This window comes from Ptychodera flava, unplaced genomic scaffold (assembly GCF_041260155.1).
Source record: "Ptychodera flava strain L36383 unplaced genomic scaffold, AS_Pfla_20210202 Scaffold_63__1_contigs__length_709137_pilon, whole genome shotgun sequence".
NCBI lineage: Eukaryota > Metazoa > Hemichordata > Enteropneusta > Ptychoderidae > Ptychodera > Ptychodera flava.
In genome coordinates this window covers 418,837-440,909 of record NW_027248385.1, presented here as the reverse complement: position 1 = coordinate 440,909, position 22,073 = coordinate 418,837, and the positions used below count along the sequence as shown (strand labels likewise).

Sequence of the window (22,073 nt, the reverse complement as noted above, 5' to 3'; positions counted from 1 at the left end):
AGACAAAAAGTTGAAAAACAAACTATGCTTTTGAAAATGGCATATCTAGTATACACAATAATTTAAGGCCTAATTTTGAATTAAGTCTGAAGATGTATACAGCATCATCACTTGCAATCAAATCACTGATTTTGAAAGCGAGACATACATCAGTTAATTCAGAAGAAAACCATCACGTTAAACTTCACAAAAACCAGGTAGTTATTGTCTTGAGAGTTAGCTAAATGTCTTAATTGAGTTAGCTGAATAATCATAACTGCAGTTTCTGTGCCAGATTTTGCCAGATATTTACAGGCAAGGTCCACTTGGAGCAGCAGCTTGCATGTGCAATTGCAACACCAGAGTCCGAAAATCTACTAATTTTCACGCTGATGTTCTACTCTTTGTTTGCACGACTTCTGTGAGACAGAAATATATTGTACAAAAAGCTGATTGTACAGAAAATTCTCAACTTGAACTTTTAACTTAAAAGTCAAATTTGCATAATACAACCAGGACAATAGTCTGGAGTATCAAGAAAGGTGTTAATGGTGTTTAAAAAGCCCCCACTCAATTATCAGATTTATCTAATATTACATTATTTCCTTGATAAAATATTCAATGGAAAACAAAAGAATGACAAACTGTTAATGGGCTGTTGACACATTCGCTAATGCGAGAACCAGGATTTGAGAAGGGCGCCTATTCGCCTATTGTTGTATTTTCCTGAAGAACACATACCAATAATTAGTCAGAAAATGGGAAACGTGGTAATTCAGGGGGTGTGTCTTTTAGCTATCGTCAAATGAAACACACAAAAAATGTAGCTCTGCATGGCAGGGCTGTGTAACCGGCGTTATACGGCCGAGGCCGTATAGCGCCGGTAACACACAGCCCTGCCATTCAGAGCTGCAAAAAAGGTGCTGCGTGTGTCTCTGACTCCCGATCTGACTCTGAGTGGTCAAACGTATAAAACACGTCCCTCGTCTCCAGCGCCGCCAAGGCATGATGAGTGCACTCTACCTTTACAACAATCAGACAGCCTGGCCGAGCGCACCAGATTTTAAAACACCTTACCTTCAATTTCAATGTTGGTCGTAGCTTTTTCTTCCTCGAGATTCAAACGCCAGTCGCTCTTCTAGGAATTGTTGCTTTTTTAACATTTCTTCTTGATTCTGTATAAGGCGCTGCAGTTCGATCCTGCTGATGGTGACAGGGTCGTCTTCCTGCAGGAGCGCTCGACGTGTACCTGGCATTGATGATGTTGACTCGGAGCTGGCCAGCGGCACTGAAACTTGCGGCGTTGCCATGGTGCTGAGCTGATCTTCTGTCATCGTTGACGTTCTGATGATACACTCGCCGTATGAATCTCCCGCGGCCTGGCAGCCATATTTATAGTGAACTGGCGCGTTGAATTGTGGGTACATCCTCGTACACAAGAAAATTATTTTAATATTTCTATAGTATGTAATACGCGATTTATATAGCCATTTGTGTTGTGCTCAAAAGCAGTGAATAATATTTTAACTTTTACAATAAAAATACGCTGATTATATACAAAAACATGGAAATTAGAACACAGTATTACCACCGAATCAAATCCATGTTTTACTATGTATGATCGAGGATGTTTCGAAAACGCATGTGATGACTTCCGGTAGTCCAGTCGTGCACGTTCTTCTTCTCTCGTCACCGTTATCGACTGAGAAACATCAGTGATCTTATTTATCTGTAAACCAGCTTCAGGCCGAATCAACAGTTCCTGATATTTTAGGTAAGTTATAAAACATAACTGCAAAAAAATAAATATTTGCAAGTAATCGAGATCGGTTGTTGCCTGTACGGTACCGGCGTTATGAATGATGGCATGCACGAAGTTTTCTTTCATCATTTCTTTACTTGTGCTACATGTTGCCTCCGTTGCCGGTGTTTGAAAGTGCTTCGAATAGGCCGAGTTTGAAAACGTGATCACCCAAACTTGGATTGTGTTTTTGATCACTCAATTTTACTCTCCCTAAACCACGCGGGGCTCGTACAGGTTCTCGTAGTGTTGCTCTGCAGGCCGTCCGAGGCGAGACAGCCAGGTCGCCTGCTGGCTACCTTGTCCCGCAGATTATCGTAACGTTGCGTGTTGCCTGGATAGCCGTTCGGGGCGAGCTGGCCGTTGGCCGCCGTTGAGGTAGCTACGCCAACGGCAGCCCCCGGCTAGCTCGCCTCGAACGGCTATCTAACCAACGTTATGAGATATTGCATGTCCTTTACTTCGCCAACGGCGACTCGCAGCCGCCTCGCTTCGAACGGCTAATAATGGAGGTGAAAACTTTAGCGGGAACACACGTCGAATAGCCCAGCGGTGTTTGCGTGTGCTGAGGGTCCATGTATATCATTTGCTTCAAACTCGCCGTAGCGAAATCCTTTAAGTTCTGTTTAATTAAGCTTGTGCTCTTGCTGTGGGATTGGGCGGAGTGCAGGGTTTCTAGATAACCCGGTCTCACTTTTTCCCCGATCGAAGTACTGGTAAGTTGCTGCAGTTCGTAGTGCACAACTTTCCACACATAATCGATGAAATTGTGGTGTACGGAACCGCAACAGGTTGGTTCCCAAAGTTAAATGTATTGTATTTCGGTTCCTCTGACTTCTGCACATAAATATTATAACAATTTTTTTTTTCCAATTTTTCCCCTGCAGCACCATTCCGGTAATTTGCTGTTTCAACAGATTGTGTAATTAATCAATAGGTAAGTGCAATGTAAAAACCTGTTCTATTAACTTTTTACCTGGGTGTCTGCTGTTGTTGCTGATTGTTAAAAGTTCACAGTGAAGTCGGCAGACACAGATCTGCGATGAATTTTCAATAATGCTTTCTCGATCTAAGAGATCTATGTCTCATGACTATGAAATGTATATTTCTTTATTCATTTGGTGTATTTTCCAAACATGCCTCAGTCATACCAATTTTTGTGCACACAGTTTTAGCAAATAAATGCTTATCTGTGACTTTATTATGCAAATTTGGTCAATCTATGATTCCCAGTTTGCAATTCGCACTTTTCTTGGCTTGTCACCATGACAAGATTCATTGTCTTTCAAGGAGATGACAGGAAGTCTACCAAACTTTTAATCTTTTTGATACAAATGACCACTGTGGGCAAGATCCTGTTAGGTTTTATAGTGATTTCTGATGCTAATCAACATAACACATTATAATGCACAGTTGCAGTGCCCTGACCCATTCCCCTTAAAGAGCCATGAGCTGCAACCTCAAGATACCTTCAAATTTTCTCAGATATTCATTGGTACCTATAAACTGAAAGATATAATCATTAACTTTGTCTCATCAACTTTCTTCTGGCATAGTAGGCAAGAAATTGAATAGATTTTTGTTCAATTCATATTTCCCACTATTTTCAAAATCTTGTCATGTAATGTAAAGAATGGAGCATTTTTTGTCAATGTGGATTGAATCCCTTTCCCATCCTTTCATTTGGTTACACTGTGTTGTATTTGTAAAAATTTAAATGTGTAACAATTTGCTGTTTTGGATATAGTAGCATGGAGGCGGCCGTATTTGGGTGTGGGACCCGTTTATTATTTGGCATGCTAAGACCTCCGCATGCAGTCCAAATTGGTGGATAATTGTACTTGAGTGAACATCTTTGAGTTGGAACATTTCTGTGAACTAATTTTAATCAAAATATAAAATCATGAAAATGATATCAATAGTTGCAGCACATGGGCCTTTAAGCAAAACATTGAAAACTTTGATTAGTCACTACACATAAGCGTTAGATTGTGTTGCTGACAGAGTGTTGGTAGTTTGATTTAGACTTGATACTTTTAGTTACTTCAGTGTCAACTCAATTTAGAAATGGCAAGTGTGTACATCACATAAAAGCCTCCTCATCTACCTGGTGATTTGAAACCAGACCTGTCAAACTTTTGAAACAAAGACATGACCAGAAATAGTTCTTGTATTATCTAACAGTATATGTATGTTTCTAAATGTATAATGTATCTTTCTTCTCCAAAAACATGGCATTTGGTGGGTAGATTAATACTGGACTTGTAAATGGGATTTTGTTCAAACATGCAAATTGGCTGAAAATGTAAAATGGTCAACAGTTAAAATTTAAAGAATCACTTGGTCAGATTTCTAAAAGAAAAATGGTTTGTAGGGATGGTGTTGTATAGTGTTGTGTATTTTGTGAGGGGTACTGCAATATTTTACTTAAAAATTGATTTTTAAAAAAATTAAATGCATGCCAGCTGTACGCAACTACAATGGGGGAACATTAAGGAAGCCTTGTCCCACTCAAATGCCTTGATTCCAGCTTCCATTTTAACAAGTGTTATTGTACACTTTCAAAGTTACTTTCCTGATTGCATTGAAATTTTAACTTATGGTATACAGGGTTGTTATTCTAATTTGTTCAGGTTATGACAAAATTAGCCATATTATTATGGTAGAATAGCGTTTTACTTTGGTATTTTTGTTTTTCTCAGTCTGCTAGAGAATTAAGGCAAATAGGGTTATTTGACCAGATATCATTTTTTGTATGCAGTTTTATCTTTTTTCTTTTAAATCCACAAAATTTTCAGTTTCTGACTTGTAAATAGTAACGTACATTGCAACATCCAAACCTTTCTGAAATCTGAAAAGGTCAAATTGCCTAAACATGATACTTGGAATTTGGATTGAATTCTAAATGTCACCTGTAAGCAGTCACAGCAAGCTGTGAGACAATAGTCATTGATAAAGTGTAAAGTGCTCAGACATTGTGACCCCAGTGGTTCACAATGGGGGGGGGGGGGAGGAATACAACATGTCATGCCGAAAAAAACAGCCATACAGCTGGCCAGACACCTTTTAGAAATAAAACAAATAATGAACAAATAGTTGACAAGGATGGATTCTGGTGATCCTTGACACAAAAGATGTTACTTAATAGTATGTTGACCTGTTTCCTGAATCCCTGGGATTAGGTTTGTTTAATGAGATAGGAGGATTATAAAGGTGTTGCTGGTTTTTGCACTCCATTCAAACTGCAATCTGTGTATATAAATTTGTTGACAAAGCTTTAAAAAAATGTGTTTTTAGACCAAGAAAAAAATTGTGTTTCAGTAACCTGACCTACCCAAGTTCAACAAGCCCCCCTCGCCTCAACCCTAAACTCTTTTTAGCATTTTGATTTTACAGTGCTTCCCCAATCAATATTGAAGCTTCACCATGACAGTATAGCAATCACATTGAAAGGAAGTCGGGCGAGATACATGACATTGGGAACAAAGTTGAAATCAAGCATTATTTCAGTAATATAACACAGTCCAACATGATAACTGCATCTTTATCATTGCAAACATCCTCGCAATATCAATAATGTGTCGCACTTTCGTTCAGCCAAGTCGCAAAAAGAAAAAGCTGTGAAGCCCCTGTTAAAGGAAACACACCTTTTTTATTTTGACAGTGCAACAGGAGACATAACAACAGATGATAACAAAGAACAAAATATAATACACAAGAAAATTCATTTACTGTGAATACATACAAATACTGGTACATGTACATTGATCCATAAAAGCATGCATTGCTATTGTATGACTGTGCCAGGATTTTTTGGCCAGTGATTTTTATTCTTGACATTTTGTTAGAAGCTGTACACAAGGATAAAAACAGAGACTGTGTGATAGAGAGCCTGTAGTAAAACAGATTTAAGAGTTCTTTGGTACGAGATATTGTTGCTCGGTCAAAGAATGGCTGCTTAAGTCAGACACTCATATCTGAATTCATAGATTGCTTGTCAAAAAGTGGTCAAAAGCCAAAGTACATCAAGTTTTCGATATTTTCTCTCTTGTTGTAGTCAACCATTTTTGCCCCCCTCCCCACCACACACACACACACACACTGAATCATAGAATTCTGAGTGTCTTGTTTATAAATATATACAGCTAGAAAACTACAGGCAGATTTCAGAATATGCTTGTAACAGGGGCTGATTAGTACCTGTAACAGGTCCTGAGAAAAAAAAAATCTTTTACGGGGCCTGTAAAATTGGTCAGATTTCAGGGCTGCATGTGCAGGCCTGAATTTCATTTGTGTAATTTCTGACTGTATCCAGTGCTGTGATCACAGGACTGAAACATTGGTGTATAAACACTGGTGTGCCAGTGTTGAATTTACAGGGCCTGATACAGGGTCCTAAAATTGCAAGATTTCAGGGTTGTACATGTTTAGTAAAATGGGTCAATTTTGAAAATAGAAGTGAATACAAGCATTATTGTGTGAACACTGAAAAAATTCAGGACCTGTTACAGGTCTGTGTTCACAGCACTGTATACAGTCCTGTGTATACATGTGCTGGGACAGGCAAAAATTTCAGACCCTGTCACAACACTGTGCACACAGCACTGTGCACACAGCCATGTCCTCACAGCATTTGCCACAGACCTGTACATGTACATCAGCCCCTGTCACAGCAGTGGGAAATCTTTGCTGATGCAGACCGTACCAGAGGGTAGTGTCAGGGCCAATGCAGGGCCCGTCACAGGTGTAAATTTTTTGTTGTTGTGTAGTTTGCATATGTGTAATAGTTGATATTATCAGTGAAAAATGGATTCAAACTAAACAAAACTTTATAGGGGTAATGTAATTCCTTACAAGTCAAACTCTGTGATTTTTTCTGTGTTTTCAGGAACAGTTCTAAAAATGCATATGCTAAAAAATTCCACAAAGGTACAGCTACATCGATTGTACCAATAATGCCAGCAGAATTGTTTTCACACACATTTGCGTGTTACTTTGTATTAGTGTGTAATCTTCTGTCTTATTGTTTTTATTAACTAGTGATCAAATGGATGCAAAACGAAAATATTGTCCTCACTGTGATGAAGAACTGGTAACCAAAGTCTACAAGCGGCATCGCAGACAATACTACAATGAACATTCCAACAGTTGGACCAAACTCGATGACTTTGAATCAGAAACTGATGACTTGCAGACTATCAGTGATGTTTTATACGACAACACTTGTGATGAGGGTGACCTGAACAGCTTTTTTGATTTGCATGAATCAACTACTGATGATAATGCTGGAGGGCAAACACCTCAAGAGAACATTGACAATTTCATAGACACTTTAGAAGAAGAAGACAGAGAGTACTTTTATGAACCTTATACAGAAGAAGAGAGCTGTTTCCGGAGTGATCAGTGTAATTTTGAGATCTGGGACAATGTAAATGAAAAGGAACTTAATGAGGATTTTAATGAAAAATCAAACTCATCCAATCTCTTTGTTTCAGTGTCTGCAGATGAGTCAACTGACCCAAGGTTGTTGACACTATTAAATTGGTTTTGTTTGTTTTTGTCTTACCTATGGTATTTCCATAATTTAACAGATACATGTATGCTATTAATACTGGGATTTTTCAGGACACTGTTCCTTATTTTAGGGCAAATATTCCCATGCCTCATTGCTTTTTCTGTTCTTTTACCTGCAAGTTTATACAAACTCAAAAAAGTATTGGGGCTCAATGAAGACAGATTTATCAAATATGTTGTTTGCCCAAAGTGCAGTTCAATTTACAAGTTTGAGGATTGTCACAAACGTGTAGGAAGTCAAAATGTACCAGTAAAATGCAAATTTACAGAGTTTCCAGCACATAAACAGAAAAAGCACAGACAACCTTGTGGGGCACCTCTACTTAAAGAAGTAGAACTAAAAGGAAACAAAAAACGGTTGTACCCTTTTAAAGTGTATTGCTACAAATCAGTCACACAGTCTTTGTCAGAACTTATCAAACGAGGGAATTTCGTGGAAAAATGTGAACTTTGGCGTAACAGGACACCATCTCCTGGTGTTTTGTCCGATATTTATGATGGCAGAATTTGGAGAGAGTTCCAAACTGTAAATGGCAGGCCATTCTTAAGCTCTCCTAAAAACTATGCAATGCAGTTGAATTTAGATTGGTTTTGTCCATTTAAACACCTGCCATATAGCGTTGGAGCATTGTATTTGGTCATTCTGAATTTGCCACGTGCGGAGAGATACAAAAAAGAAAATGTCATTCTTGTTGGGTTACTACCAGGTCCAAGGGAGCCTGCATTGAATATTAATGCATTTCTTGAACCCTTTGTTGATGAAATGAAGTTGTTATGGGATGAAGGACTATCATGTTCTATAATAGAATCTGGTAAGAAGGTAGTTTGTGAATTAGAGCAGCCTTGATTAATGTTGTTTCAGATGTACCAGCTACGAGAAGAAAACTGTGTGGTTTTGTTGGTCATATGGCTAAAAAGGGGTGTTCTAAGTGTGAGAAAGAGTTTATACTGGAAAATTTGGTGACAAAATTAACTTTGGTGGTTTTGAACCAGTAAACAGCAGACACAATGCACGTCATCGTAAACAAGCACAGGAGACTGATGAGCAAATGTCCAAAGCAAAGAGAGATTCATTAGTGTCAGAGTATGGTGTGCGTTACACATCATAATGAAATGACTTATTTTGACTGTGTTAGATTTCATGTTATTGACCCCCTTCATAACTTATTTCTTGGAACTGGGAAACACATCATGAAGAATGTTTGGCTTAACAAAGACAAACCAAAAATTTCTAAAGCACAGTTAGAAACCATTCAACAAAAAATTGATATTACCAAGGTTCCATCTGAAATGGGTAGAATGCCATTAAAGATTGCTACAAGTTTCGGTGGGTTTACTGCTGATCAATGGAAGCATTGGATCACTCTTTTTCTGTGTTTTCACTCAAAGGCATTCTACCTAGAAAAGACATGGAGATGTGGCGTCTGTTTGTGATGGCTTGCCATCTTCTTTGTTCTCCAGTGATTAGTATTAGTAATATTGCAAAAGGCCACTCTTACCTACTACAGTTTTGTCGGCAATTTGAGAGTATTTATGGCTCAGAAATGACGACACCTAATATGCACTACCACACCCATCTGGTTGACTGTATTTTAGATTACGGACCGGTTTATTCCTTCTGGACATTTCCATATGAACGTTACAATGGAATACTTTCTGATTATTGTGCCAATCATAGATCTATTGAGATACAGATTATGCGGAAATTTCTGAATGAACAGTTATTGAACAATATGCTCGACCAGTTGATTACCAGGATTTCAATGCATACTTTCCTTTAAGTTTTCAGTCATTGCAAATATGTAGTAATGATTTTTCTATAATGCAGCTAAGTAGAATGTCATTGGGAAATTCTGACTTCCATCTTTCAAGGGTGCTTCAAACAATGCATTTGTTTGACATGGTGGGCCCTATTTCTATGGACTTTCTAGAAGCATCATGGTCAGAAACTTAAAAGATATGTACAGTGTTTTGCTCGGAGAATCTCTCCTGCATACCATCAGTGGATTCATAAAGAAATCTGTAGCAGTTAAAGTGTGTGAAGATGTATTAGGTTCTGAAGACTCCCGTTACAAGAGATCTTCACTAATTTTAGCACAGTGGTGTACACTGGGGCAAGATTGACTTTATCAGAGGTCCACTTAGACCAGGCATTGTTGAGTACTACTTTTCACAGTATTTAGCTGTTGATGGTAAAACAGAAGTGTTTATAATTGCAAAGGTGCGATGGTTTCAACAACACCACAACAAAAATTACTATGGTGAACCAGTGGAAGTTTGGTGCAAGGATGCTTATGAAATGTGTGGTCCTGCATCCTTCATACCAGTGCAAAAAATTCACAGTAAATTCATTGCAGGCTATGATACAATCAATAGAGAAAAAGTAATGTGTGTCATTCCATATCCAATGAAACTGTATGTGTAGAGTGTAAGCATGATTTATGTTACATGTGCATGGACATGTGTAAGAACAGGGTTTAACAGAGTTACAACAGTATTATTCCTTGGAAAGATATTTGTACATAAAGTTTGTTCTATACTATGTTTACATTTATATAAATGGCACACCTTTGCTGCATCTCAAAAATGTATTATATGTTTTTTATGGTAAACATGTATTCTACTTTTACCTTATTCAAGAAGTTGACATGTCCATGGTCAAATGTTTCACTGTAATAAAATTGACTTAAATTCAAATTTAAGTTATTTGTTGTACATTGTATAAGGCTTCAACACTAAAGAAGCAGTGAGATGGTTGAGGGTCATGAGTGCTGAAGTGAGATGATTGTGGGTAATGAGTGCTAAAGTGAGACAGTTCTGGGTAATAAGTGCTGAACAGGTAAAAGAACACACAATTTAGATTTTAATGCTCCAGCAACTGCCAGTTTTGATGCTTTCTATTTTTGTTGTGTATGTCAATTGCAGATTTATATACCACTCCATGTGATAATAAGGATTCAACAGCTTATAAGTGTGTAAAGCGTATTGTTATTGTCAATCAGTGACTTCTAGTCGTCTAGAATTCAAATGTTGACAATAACCATGCATCTTACCGGTACACCTATAGGTGCTGTGTTGACAAAATAAATAGTTATTTTACATGTAACATGCTTTGTAGAGTAGAAAAATTTTTTTCAAATGACACACACAACAGAAATTGTGTAAACATAACAAAAAATGTTTGGACCTGTTAGGCAAATATCGCTGCCATCATGAAATATATGCATACAAATGTTTGAATTTATTAACCCAATTCATTGCCAAGGATTGAAATAACAACATATGGCTTATTAAAAGCACAAGCTCTGCATTGTTAGCACACATATGTCTGCCTGCCTGTTTGTATGGATGGATGGATGGATGGATGGATGTATGTATGTATATATGTATGTATGAATGTATGTATGTATGTATGTATGTATGTATGATGTATGTATGATGGATGGATGGATGGATGGATGGATGTATGTATGTATGTAGAGTGTCATTGAGTGATTTTTGTCCATTATCGCCTAAATTCATGGCCGTAGATTTCAGAAACTAGCATGGTAGCCCATATTTTATTACACATTTTGATAGTATTACAAAGAAGAATAAAATATCAAAAAAGACATGACAACGTTTTCAATTTTATCACATGTACAAAAGTCACTCAGGGTGCAGAATTATGTCAATGCAGAATCCCCAAAGTGTCAGATATTACCCTTTTGTTGTATGAAAAGAGGTGATTTTATGTTTTAGGTTAGCACGCTCTGTAAAAACTACCCTAGTATCGTGACACACGAAAAATTAAATGCGTTCGTGAATATATATGGAGGCATCTCGGTCCAGTGCCGGAAGGTGCTGGACTCGTGCACAATCGTAGGATCGATCGTGCGTTCGGTACCCAGACCCGGACATGGCCATTGACTTATCGGAGGATGGTGAGTTCATGGCCGTGATGCTGTGCCCCTGAGCAAGGAACTTTACTTCTCATTGCTTCATGTGTGTATGTGTGTGTTTAAAAATGGGAATTGGGGGTCTGGCTTTGTATAGGTGATTTGCACCTGTTCCAGTCACCCAATCCTCAGTACCGTGGACTAAAGCCACAATTCTCGCTGTTGGAAGTTGTCCGCGCTGTTGGAAATTTCTCTCGACTGTTTAAAATTCTCCTCGCTGTTGGAAATTTCTCTCTGCTGTTTAAAGTTCTCCGCGCTGTTTTGAAATTTTCTCTCCTGTTTAAAATCTCTTCTGTGGGAAATTATCTCTACTGTTTAAAGGGAAATAGTGGTCAGGACTGAACCTGTGCAAGTTTCTTGTTTACAAACAATGTATTTCGTGCAAGAAATCTAGACGCACCTCATCATCATAGCTGCAACATTTAAATTATACGACGTAGATTATGACAGGTCTACATGTTTTAACTTTTCATCAATGACCATCGTACGTAGACGACTACATGTATATCCCTTTAAAATTTCTCTCTACTATTTGAAATTTCGCTCTAAGTCTGGGTCATAATAGGTGCCATCGATCTGAACTTTTCGGAAGTGTGTGAAGTTAGCTCCAAGTTCCCAGTTTGAGTAAATGCGAGTAAGGAACTTGCTCCCAGTTCCTAGTTACGAGTTCGAGTACTATAATACAAATAAGGAGCTGGCTTCCCGCCCCCAGTTTGGAAAAAGCGAACAAGAAGTTCAAGCAAATGTGAATAGCGTATCCTGTCGATGCAGAAAACTAAAAATAGATAACCACAACTCAAATCACAAACTTCAACCCATCAGGGCAAGACTTAATATTTTAAACATATTTGAAAGGATTGTAATTACATTTGCAATGGAAAAGTAAAGCCAGCAGAACTATAATACAGGAAACTGTAATTGTATTGCTTTCATTCATGCTTCACTGTGTGCAGTGACATGCATCCATTGCTTTCCAATGTTGAACTTTAATCCATAATGGATGCTTTTCATGTACCTGTTGATATACCGTACCAAAACAGTACCAATTAAACTTGAACTCACGGTATAGAGAGTGAGCTGCGTTATATTGATATCCAATTTATATTTTGGACGCCTTTATCAGTAAAGGACGCAAAAAATACACACAAAGACGAGTGTGTAGCTTTATTTTTCCGAAACAAGGTTGGTGTACATTAGTGGATAGGTAGGTCGATGAACATGATATGCGTGTACACAGACAGTTCATTTAGTACTAGTGCAACCCTTTCTCCAAAAACTTCGACAAGAAATTAAAAACACAAGTTCTAAAATTGTGTTGTCCTTGTCAATATCGGGATCGGGAACTTTTTTCTTTCTGGATCTTTTCTGTATAGTCCAGTTTGTAGTTGTGGCCGCAAACGCATTCCCCTCTTGTAAAACGGTGGACTCTACGATTCCTTTGCTCGATTGAAAAGTTTGATGTAAGAGAAGTTTTCAAAATTTAATGCAAAACAATGAAGGTGCGACACTGGCATCAGATTGGATAATTTTACTCTAAATTAAACTTTTTATTGATGAATAACTTTGTTTTCATGAGACATTGAGGAGTGGACAATCCACTGTAACTTAGATACAGTTTTAGCCAACAAAACGGCTTGGTGGTCCTCAAGTCCCGTCTCCATACTCCATATTAGCCGCTAACATCGACTATCGCTTTCATTCCTTTATTATCCAATAAAATGCAGTGTTGAACACCCATGTTCCCTTTCTATTACTAAACTCTAACTTAATAGTTAGATGATAATATTCATTTTAGTTTGATATTAACTGATAATATGGCATCACGTCAGCATCTGGCCTCAACTCTAATCACGGTCACTTAACAAACAACTCTTACCGGAGTGTTCGACGATTTTATCGATGACGTGAACGGTTAAAACGGTGTCTTGGGAACCTGTTAGTACCTTTCACCCCACTTTAATAATTAGGCAGGGCAAAGTAGCACTTTCTTGGAGGACTATGGTGACCATTCTCGTTTCGCAAATGTTAAGATACCGTAATGTTTCTTTCAGCAAACGACCTTTAATAATTTACAAATTATAGGTGGCGGACATATACATGTATTTATGCAGTAACAACCACGTCAGTACCTGCCGCCCTCGGTGATTACAAATCAAAACCCACCTCAGTGTCGGTGTCGGTGGTTCTCTGTTTAATGGGACAAAGTCGCTCTTTTGAGATTATTTTATGACTTTTGTTTGCTATGAAAAGTTGTTATGTAATAAAGGGAAAGCGGTGCACACATCGCCTACACTATTTTTTCGTTTGTGTTTGATTTTGTGTGTTTGGCTATCGGTGGTGTAGATATAAGCCATGGCGAGACGTAGCCGTAATCTGGCTGTCGAATGACAGGGTGATCCTTTGACGCTACGTTTCGAAACAAGTGTGTGGTTTCTTCCTCAGTCGCTTTTCTTTGGTTGCTCTCCTTAGATTTGTGTTTCACTATTCGTGGTTTAATTATTGTCAGTGTTTGTTCGTCTAGCAGGGAGGCTAGAATACTTATGTTTGGGTCTGTTTGTTGTGTTTCATTTTGTTCGGTCGTTTCTCTAAGATTGTGTACTGTACTTGTGCATTTATGAGTGTGTCGCCAATGTTTGGATTTCTTTTGTGAGCGATGATCGGTTTCATTGTGAATAAATTATTTAGTGTTTGGTCTCTTTCTATTTCTTCCCAGTTCTTCAGGAGTGCTTGTTTGATGTCTTTTGTTTTGATGTGTGGACTATATTTGGTAGCAAATATCAATTTATTTGTGTTGTTGTTTTGCGTTTGTTTGTGATTTAAATGTGTTCTTCGTGTAGCGTAATTTGTTTCCGCATTGATGTTTGATATTTCTTGTTGTGGATATTCTCGCATTGATAGCTTTTCATTAAATGTTTTGACTTTGTTGTTGAAATCTTCTTCATTGTTACATGTCCTCATGTACCTTAATGTTTCGCTTTGATTAGGCCCTTGAAGGTTGATTTTGGATGACATGATTTTCTATGTAGGAACTGGAATGTATCTGTTGGTTTTGTGAGTGTTCTAGTGTCTAGTATGTTTTCCTTGTTGTATCGTTGACCTTTGTAAATGACTAGGTCAAGATATGTTATTTCGTGTGAGGAACTTTCATATGAAAATTTGAAAGTGGAATGCATTATGTTAATTAGTGTAATGAATTCGTGGAGTTCGTGTTCAGTTCCAATGAAGATTAGGAAAATCTACACCATAGTGATATTTTTGTTGTGTGTTGATGTATTATTTTCAGTTCTAATTCGTGAAATGTGATGTCAGCAATATTCGGTGACGACGGGGAACCCATTGCGCACCCGCATGTCTGTTTGTAGAATTCGTTGTTAAATTCGAATGTGTTGTTTTTCAGAATAATGTTTAGCATAGCTAACATGTATTCTGTTGGTGGTTTATGGATATTTGTTTGTTCATTGTTTGTTTGCGTTACGTTGTTTAATGCAGGTTCCTTTCATGATGATGAAAATAAGCATGTTTACATCTACTACTGTGGCAATATTTATTTGTCACAGGAAAGAAAGTTGTAAAATAGTGGTTCATTTCGTGTAGAGGCCACACGTACAATCGTATGTTTTCATACAGCAAAGGGGTTATTTCTTACACATTTCATCAATTTTGAGGTTCTACATAGGCATCATTTCACACACTGAGCGTATTTATGCACGTATTCGTTGTATTCTTCATATCAGCAAAGGGCATGGTCGGGATTTTACATCCATGGCAAAGGGTAACAGCGACTTGTTCTTTTAATCACAGACAGTCTTTTCGTTGTCTGTGGTTTAATACTGAAAACACTATTCCCATTGCCACGACTGGGTTCTGTCCCAGTGCCCCTCCTTCCTTCCTCTCTCTCTCTCTCTCTCTCTCTCTCTCTCTCTCTCTCTCTCTCTCTCTCTCTCTCTCTCTCGAGTTAGGAGCGGAATTGTGTCTCTCTCCGTGTTCCTGTTCTAAACTCTGTGTATTTCAATGGGAGCTAAATAAGCTAAATACGTTAAAACACAGCTAGATTACGATATTTAGCACAATCTAAATAGCGTTCTTAACTTTCTAATTTAGCTGGAGTTTAGATCGACTCTGAGGAGCAAAAAGTAATTTCAGCAATGTATCCGAATAATTACACCGCTAATTCTCTTTTCCAACTTGTTCTGTGATGTGAAATATTTAACGAGTGTTTCAAACTTGAAGATCGATGGGTTCGAAGACGACATATTGTAGAACCAAGAAAATTATATAAAATACTAGGAGGACAAACAAAAATTCTTGAATTAAATTTAAAAATGGGACCAATTCTGAAGATAGCCCCAGAACTGGTAATTCTCTGTTCCGATTTGTTCTTAGATGTGATGTATTGGTAACGTGCTTTTCAGAGAATGATAAAGTACAAAGACGACGTATTGTAGAACGCAGAAAATTATATAAAATATAGGAGGGCAACCAAATTAACTTGTACGCTGCTCGATAGTTGATGTGTTATGCGGTAAAAATAGCTGGTTGTTGGTTTGTTTCTGATTTGAACTCTCTATGAATTGACCCCTGTACCACGCTCGCTGACATATTCGCTGATCAGTTCCCACCTCTTTGGCGTTCGTTCAAGGAAGTGACAGGCAGCGTCTACAATACCACAGTGGATAGAGGGACTGTGACAAAACCAAGAACTTGTTGAACCGAGATAAAAATACCCAGTATGTTAGTTTACCCAGTGATGTACTGCTTTTTCACGTCAACAAGTACTGAATTCATGCATTTCTCCGAGGTTGGCGTCAGATTGTTTTGCGAGGAAATCTACCGGGTACTTAGTAGATTACAATTTCAATGGAAAACAAAAGGCTATGACATTCCATTGTGCGCTTACAGACTAGAACAAACTTGATCCCAAGGAGCTCCAGGTTTAGTGTGGTCGAGCATATTTGTGTGGCCGTGCCAAGTGATCTAATAATTTGACAATCGTCAGATTAAAACGTGTTAATTGTTTTTATCAACGGACTTTGTTTCTGTGAGCCAAGATTGTAGGAAAGAAAGTTATTACACCTGTCCACAGTCCCTGTGGATAGAGGGACTGTGACCTGTCAGTCAAAATGGAGGAATAAATCTAAGACCCTCATTTTCACCACAGTGACTTTGAACAAACTAATGGGAATGCATTTTTCTATCTTCATTAAATATCGGATGTATCGCTGGAAAAAAATTGGACTCCTAAACTCCAGCAAAATTAGAAAGTTTAGATCACTATTTATATCGGCTAAATATCGTAATTATCAGATATATCGCTGGAAAAAATTGGACTCCTTAAAAAAAAAAAAATAGAGCCTATCTAAGAGAGCGTTCTAAACTTTCTACTTTAGCTGGAGTTTAGCTCGGCTCTGAGGAGTCCAAACATTTTTCCTGTGATATATCTGATAATTATGATATTTAGCCCGGTCTAAATGGCGTTCTAAACTTTCTAATTAGCTGGAGTTTAGATTTAGATTTATACAATTCTAATTTAGCTTTCTAAACTTCTAGCTAAACTTTCTAAAAACGATAAAACACATCCCCGCACCTTACTGTCATTTTGTGGAGGGACCGTGTACGCATACGAGATCACCCATGAAGGCGCGACTTTGCACAATTTTTAAATATCGGATATTTACAATTAGTATCGAAGTTTGACATCTCGACGATTTCGGGACTAGACGACTAGACGATAGTAGAATGTGCTGCGGTTGTCCCATGGGAAGCCGCGTCTATGAAATCGACGATATTTACCCGATATTTTCGTCGATTTGGGGACTCTAATATCGATACTAGACGATACTAGAATGACTTGCCCGGTGCCTCGGCACGCCGGATCTGTGAAATCTCCGATATATATCGGAGATATCACCACCTCACCGTTCTGATCAAACCCGACTTCCAAGGAATGACTGTAACTTCGATACTAGACGATACTAGATTCATTCAAATCGCAAGAAAATATATATTGAGATATATCTTGGAGATTTATCACCTCACAGTTCTGGCCAAACCCGACTTCCAAGGACTGACTCTAGCTTCGATTCTAGACGATACTAGATTCAGTCAAATCGCAAGTAAATATCCGATTTATATCGGAGATTTCACCACCTCACAGTTCTGGCCAAACTCGATTTCCAATGACTGACTCTAGCTTCGATACTAGACGATACTAGATTTAGTCAAAGCGCAAGTAAATATCCGATTTATATCGGAGATTTCACCACCTCACAGTTCTGGCCAGACTCGATTTCCAAGGACTGACTCTAGCCTCGATACTAGACGATGCTAGATTCATTCAAATCGCAAGTAAATACCCGATTTATATCGGAGATTTCACCACCTTACAGTTCTGGCCAGACTCGATTTCCAAGGACTGACTCTAGCTTCGATACCAAACTAAATACTAGATTCATTCAAATCGGAAGTAAATATCCGATATATATCGCCATTTTCACCACCTCACAATTCTCGCCAAACCCGACTTCATAGGACTGACTCTAGCTTCGATACTAGACGATACTAGATTCAGTCAATCGCAAGTACATATCCGATATATATCGGAGATTTCAGCCCTTTATAGATCTAGCTAAGCCAATCGAACTTCGATATAGTCTAGTAGCCGTAAATATCGGATATGATATAAAAGTCCAATGTCGCGGTGTCCTCGACTCAGATCAGCCGTATCCTATGCAGTCATCGACTGTTCACTGTGTCCATGGATGTAACCATGCTTTGTCCTAAGCATTACGGTGGACTTTCAATGATAATTTTGGTAATGGCTAGAAACCGTGCTTTGGTTTAGCATTCACTTGAAATACAAGTCCCGAGTTTAAAAACGGACAAGAGCAATAACACTCATTCCACGCCATCTTTATTTTTGCAGGGTTCAATACCAATGAACACCTATACGGCGTTGTACTATCGTCGTCGCTGTTCATTCCGTGAAAGCTGCAAGTTTCGTCTTTCTTCTGAAAAAAGTGGGAAGACAACATCATCATTGAGAAAAAAGTACTTTCCCTAATATGCAGTATTTGGGGCTCCCTATTAGTTTGAACGGGTATCGAGAGACCTCATCGCCGCTACAAGCTCGAGTTAGGTGCAGAATTGTGTCTTTTCCTCAAAGCCATTTCAAAAATACGTGTATTTCCTATTGGAGCTAAATTAGTTAAAAACAATAAACACGGCCAAAAAGAGCGATAATGATCACTTTTTAAAAAGCGCTCTACATTCAGAAATTAGCTGAAGTTTAAAAAGTTTGGCCTCTTGTGAAAAAACTTTTTCCGAGGATATATCGGATAAAAACGATAATTATCACTTTCTAAATATCGTTCTCAGTTTAGAAATTAGCTGTTGTTTAGAAAGTCGGGCCTGAGATTAAAAAAGTTTTTCAAGGATATATCGGATAAAAACGATAATTATCACTTTCTAAATATCGTTCTCAGTTTAGAAATTAGCTGTTGTTTAGAAAGTCGGGCCTGAGATTGAAAAAGTTTTCCAAGGATATATCGGGGAAAACGATAATTATCGCTTTCTAAACAGCGTTCTAAATTTAGAAAAAAAGCTTGTAGTTAAAAAAGTCGTGCCGGATAAAACGGTAATTATCGCTTTCTAAATAGTGTTCTAAATTTAGGAAAGAGCTGTAGCTGTAGTCCTGGAGCCAGAGGAAATTTTATATATTGGATAAAAAGATAATTATCGTTTTCGAAATAGCGTCCTAAATTTAAAAATTAACTGTAATTTAGAAAATCGAGTCTGAGGTTGAAAATGTTTTCAAAGGATATATCGGATAAAAACGATAATTATCGCACCCTAATTAGCGTTCTAAATTTAGAAACAAACATTGGTACACCATTTCTGTTGTAATCGTATTTTCTGTCGTGTTTCAAGGGAAAATATGTGAGCTTGTAGGAGCAGTCTTGTAAAACCAGGAAAATACTATCATTTTTCCCTGAAGTAAATATTAAAATCCAAAGCTCAAATGTGACTTCTCCAATAGAGCCCCCCCCCCCCCCCCGAGATAGTACCTCCTATAGAATTGATCATTGCAACGGGCAAGAATTGACTGTCACAAAGTATAGAAAAGTATAGAAATGTGGCAGTAAGTAAGCATTAAAAATCTGTGCTGACGAAAAATTTGTGAATTTTTTTTTTATTGAGCGTCAAAAACAAAGACTGTCACCGCTCGTGTTTATGACAAATCATAGACGGTCGAGAAAGTTTCTCGACTGTCTCGGGACAAATGAACCATGTATGTGACGTGAAGACAAATGTAAATAAATGTAACCAAAATGCCGGAATTCAAAATGACCAAGGTGCGTTGAGATAATCTTAGTTACACGACGATTATGTCCATTTGTGCATGTTGTGCTGAATGCAAATTAATGCTAATAGCCTTATCAAATATGTTGCCGGCCGTGCAGGCCGCCTTCTCCCGGCTGCGTGCTCACAAAAGATTGAGTCATTTAGAAATCGGACCTACAGTGAAGCAACTTTTCCAGGATATATTGGATAAAAACGATAATTATCTATTTCTGAGACAGTTTTTTTCCAGAGCACAACGTGTTTGCAACATTGAAGGCAGTAATCTCAATTTATTTTTTCAAACAAAAGGGAAATGAAGTGTTTTTATGTAATACAACACGTTTGGATGTTCACAAAATTAAAATGTTTACATCCGTGTAAAAATGTTCTTGTTCATCAGCCCAAGCTATCTGCTGACGAGTAGCGGGAACCAAGGTCACTCCACAAAACGTGTGCGGACCGTAAGTGATTTGCCATTGCTTACAATAACATGCGAAAGGTATACCGTTCAGAATAGACGCAAAAACAATCTTTCTGCATATGATAGACAGCCGTGCATCTCGTTCGGACGTTTTCGGTCGCTCACCTATAGAGAGAGAGAGTTCCACTAGGCTTGGCTTTTGGCTCGACTAGGCCCGGGTTTTGGAGTTTGCCTTTATATGAAGAATACGAAAATCTGCGCTTCAAAACTGTTACTTCTCAAAAATTCAAAAAATGCATGAACGGCACGGCAACGATCAAACTAGATTATCACTAATCGGGGGCCGCGGCCAACCGATTGAACGGTCTGGCGTCGTTTATGTCAGTAAATTGGACTGAGATTGAATTACTCATCTTGCTTCTACTGTTTGTAATTCTAGTCGCCTTATGTTGGATCACTTCGAAGCAAACGCAGTTAAATGATAAGCAAAACACATAAACTATATTTTTATAATAGTGAGCTTTCCCCGCTCGCCGAGTTCGTAACTGGCCGTTTCTTCTATTGTATTGCAAATAGTGCTGATCGCAAATGACGTCATTCTTCTTTCTTTGATACGCAAAAATAAATATTCATATACATTTTCGACGAACGACGAAAATAAAATCCGCTAGTATTACAATGGATACTAAAAGTTACACTGTAAAATTCATGACTTCAAGCGCACGCAACAGCTCCACATGCAACGACAAACTTTGTCCGAATTCCAATCAGTCGTGTCCAGTGTCGCGCTAGAGTATAAACCCTGGCTCCAGGCAATGAGATGGTCAGATTCTGTCGAAGCATATTATAAAGAATTAAACCTGGAATCGTGATCAGCGGTATTACAAAACTTTAAACCTTTTTTTATGAACATAAAAGTTTTGACATTTGCTATGGACACGAACACTGGTACCCGGGTTTAATTACATCGTCAACTCATGCAAACCTCAAACTCTGACCAGACACTCTGACCATCTTATGTAGTGTTGATGGGTTCCATTGCCTTAATCTATGCGTAAATATGCTTATCAGTGACATTGGACCAAGTGCATCCATTGCGTTTCTTGGCAGGTTTCCTAATGCGAGGCAATGTCAACTTTCGGGGTCAATTCCCATCGCCGTGGACGAAACCAACTGTTCGCCCGGCAAAGATACAATAGATCGACGTCCTTGAACCTCAATAATCTCAATTGGAAAAATTGCATGTAAACACAATTTTTTTCACACCAGGAAACTTCCTGTGCACAGTATTATAGAGGGACTGTGTCCTGTGTAACACTTTACCGTGGTGATTGACAATGTATAAATCACCTGCTTATGCGTGAAGGTCAAACTATGTCTTTTGTATTTATACAGCATGGGTGTTATTCTAGTCAGAGTTGGTGCTTTGACCGTGGTTTATCCATTTCGAAAGAAAGGTCAAAGAGGGATTTTCTCCTTTGCCATAATGAGCAAGAAACCAGTTCAAAGTTACCTCTTTGATCGTGATTGCCGCTGCAATTAAAGGTTCGAATTATTCACTAATGCTCCACGCCTAGGCAAAGCTGCCACCAGATTTCACCATACTTTTCCCATCCCGATAAATAGAGTAAAACCCGCCATTTTGTCCCTTTGTAACAGCAGCACCTATATCATTCTTGTGTCCCACATATGTATGAAGAGATAATATGCGTGTTTAACGCCTGGATGCTTTGGACCATATTTGCACATATATAACCATGACGAAAACTTCGATAAAATAAATCATTGTAACAAGAGGAATATAAACGTATATTACTTCTAACTTTGCCAGGTGATTATGTACAAAGATAGCTGTGTTTCATAATGCCGGCAAATGTGAGAGAAAGCGGCAATTTACCGGGGGTGATTAACAATGTACAAATCACTTGCTTATGCGTTTAGGGTAAACCATGTCTTTTGTATTTATACTGCATGGGTGTTAATATAGTCAGAGCGGGTACTCTGACTGTAGTTTGTCAAC

General features: G+C 38.2%; 2 protein-coding genes across 2 annotated transcripts in view; both read left to right on the top strand.

Annotated features, from left to right (window-relative positions):
* Window positions 1-22,073, top strand: part of LOC139128647 (cell adhesion molecule CEACAM1-like) — a 285,077-nt gene that overhangs the window by 218,415 nt on the left and 44,589 nt on the right. The gene's annotated exons all lie outside the window — the stretch shown is intronic.
* LOC139128655 (uncharacterized) lies at window positions 1,594-8,201 on the top strand. Its single transcript, XM_070694390.1, has 3 exons — window positions 1,594-1,753; window positions 2,668-2,717; window positions 6,821-8,201. Exon 3 carries the CDS (start codon window positions 6,828-6,830, stop codon window positions 8,199-8,201), a length of 1,374 nt encoding a protein of 457 aa, XP_070550491.1. The 5' UTR covers window positions 1,594-1,753; window positions 2,668-2,717; window positions 6,821-6,827.

Bases quoted from the DNA above. Each gene is read 5' to 3' on its own strand.
- LOC139128655 (XM_070694390.1), top strand. From the start codon at position 6,828: ATGGATGCAAAACGAAAATATTGTCCTCACTGTGATGAAGAACTGGTA.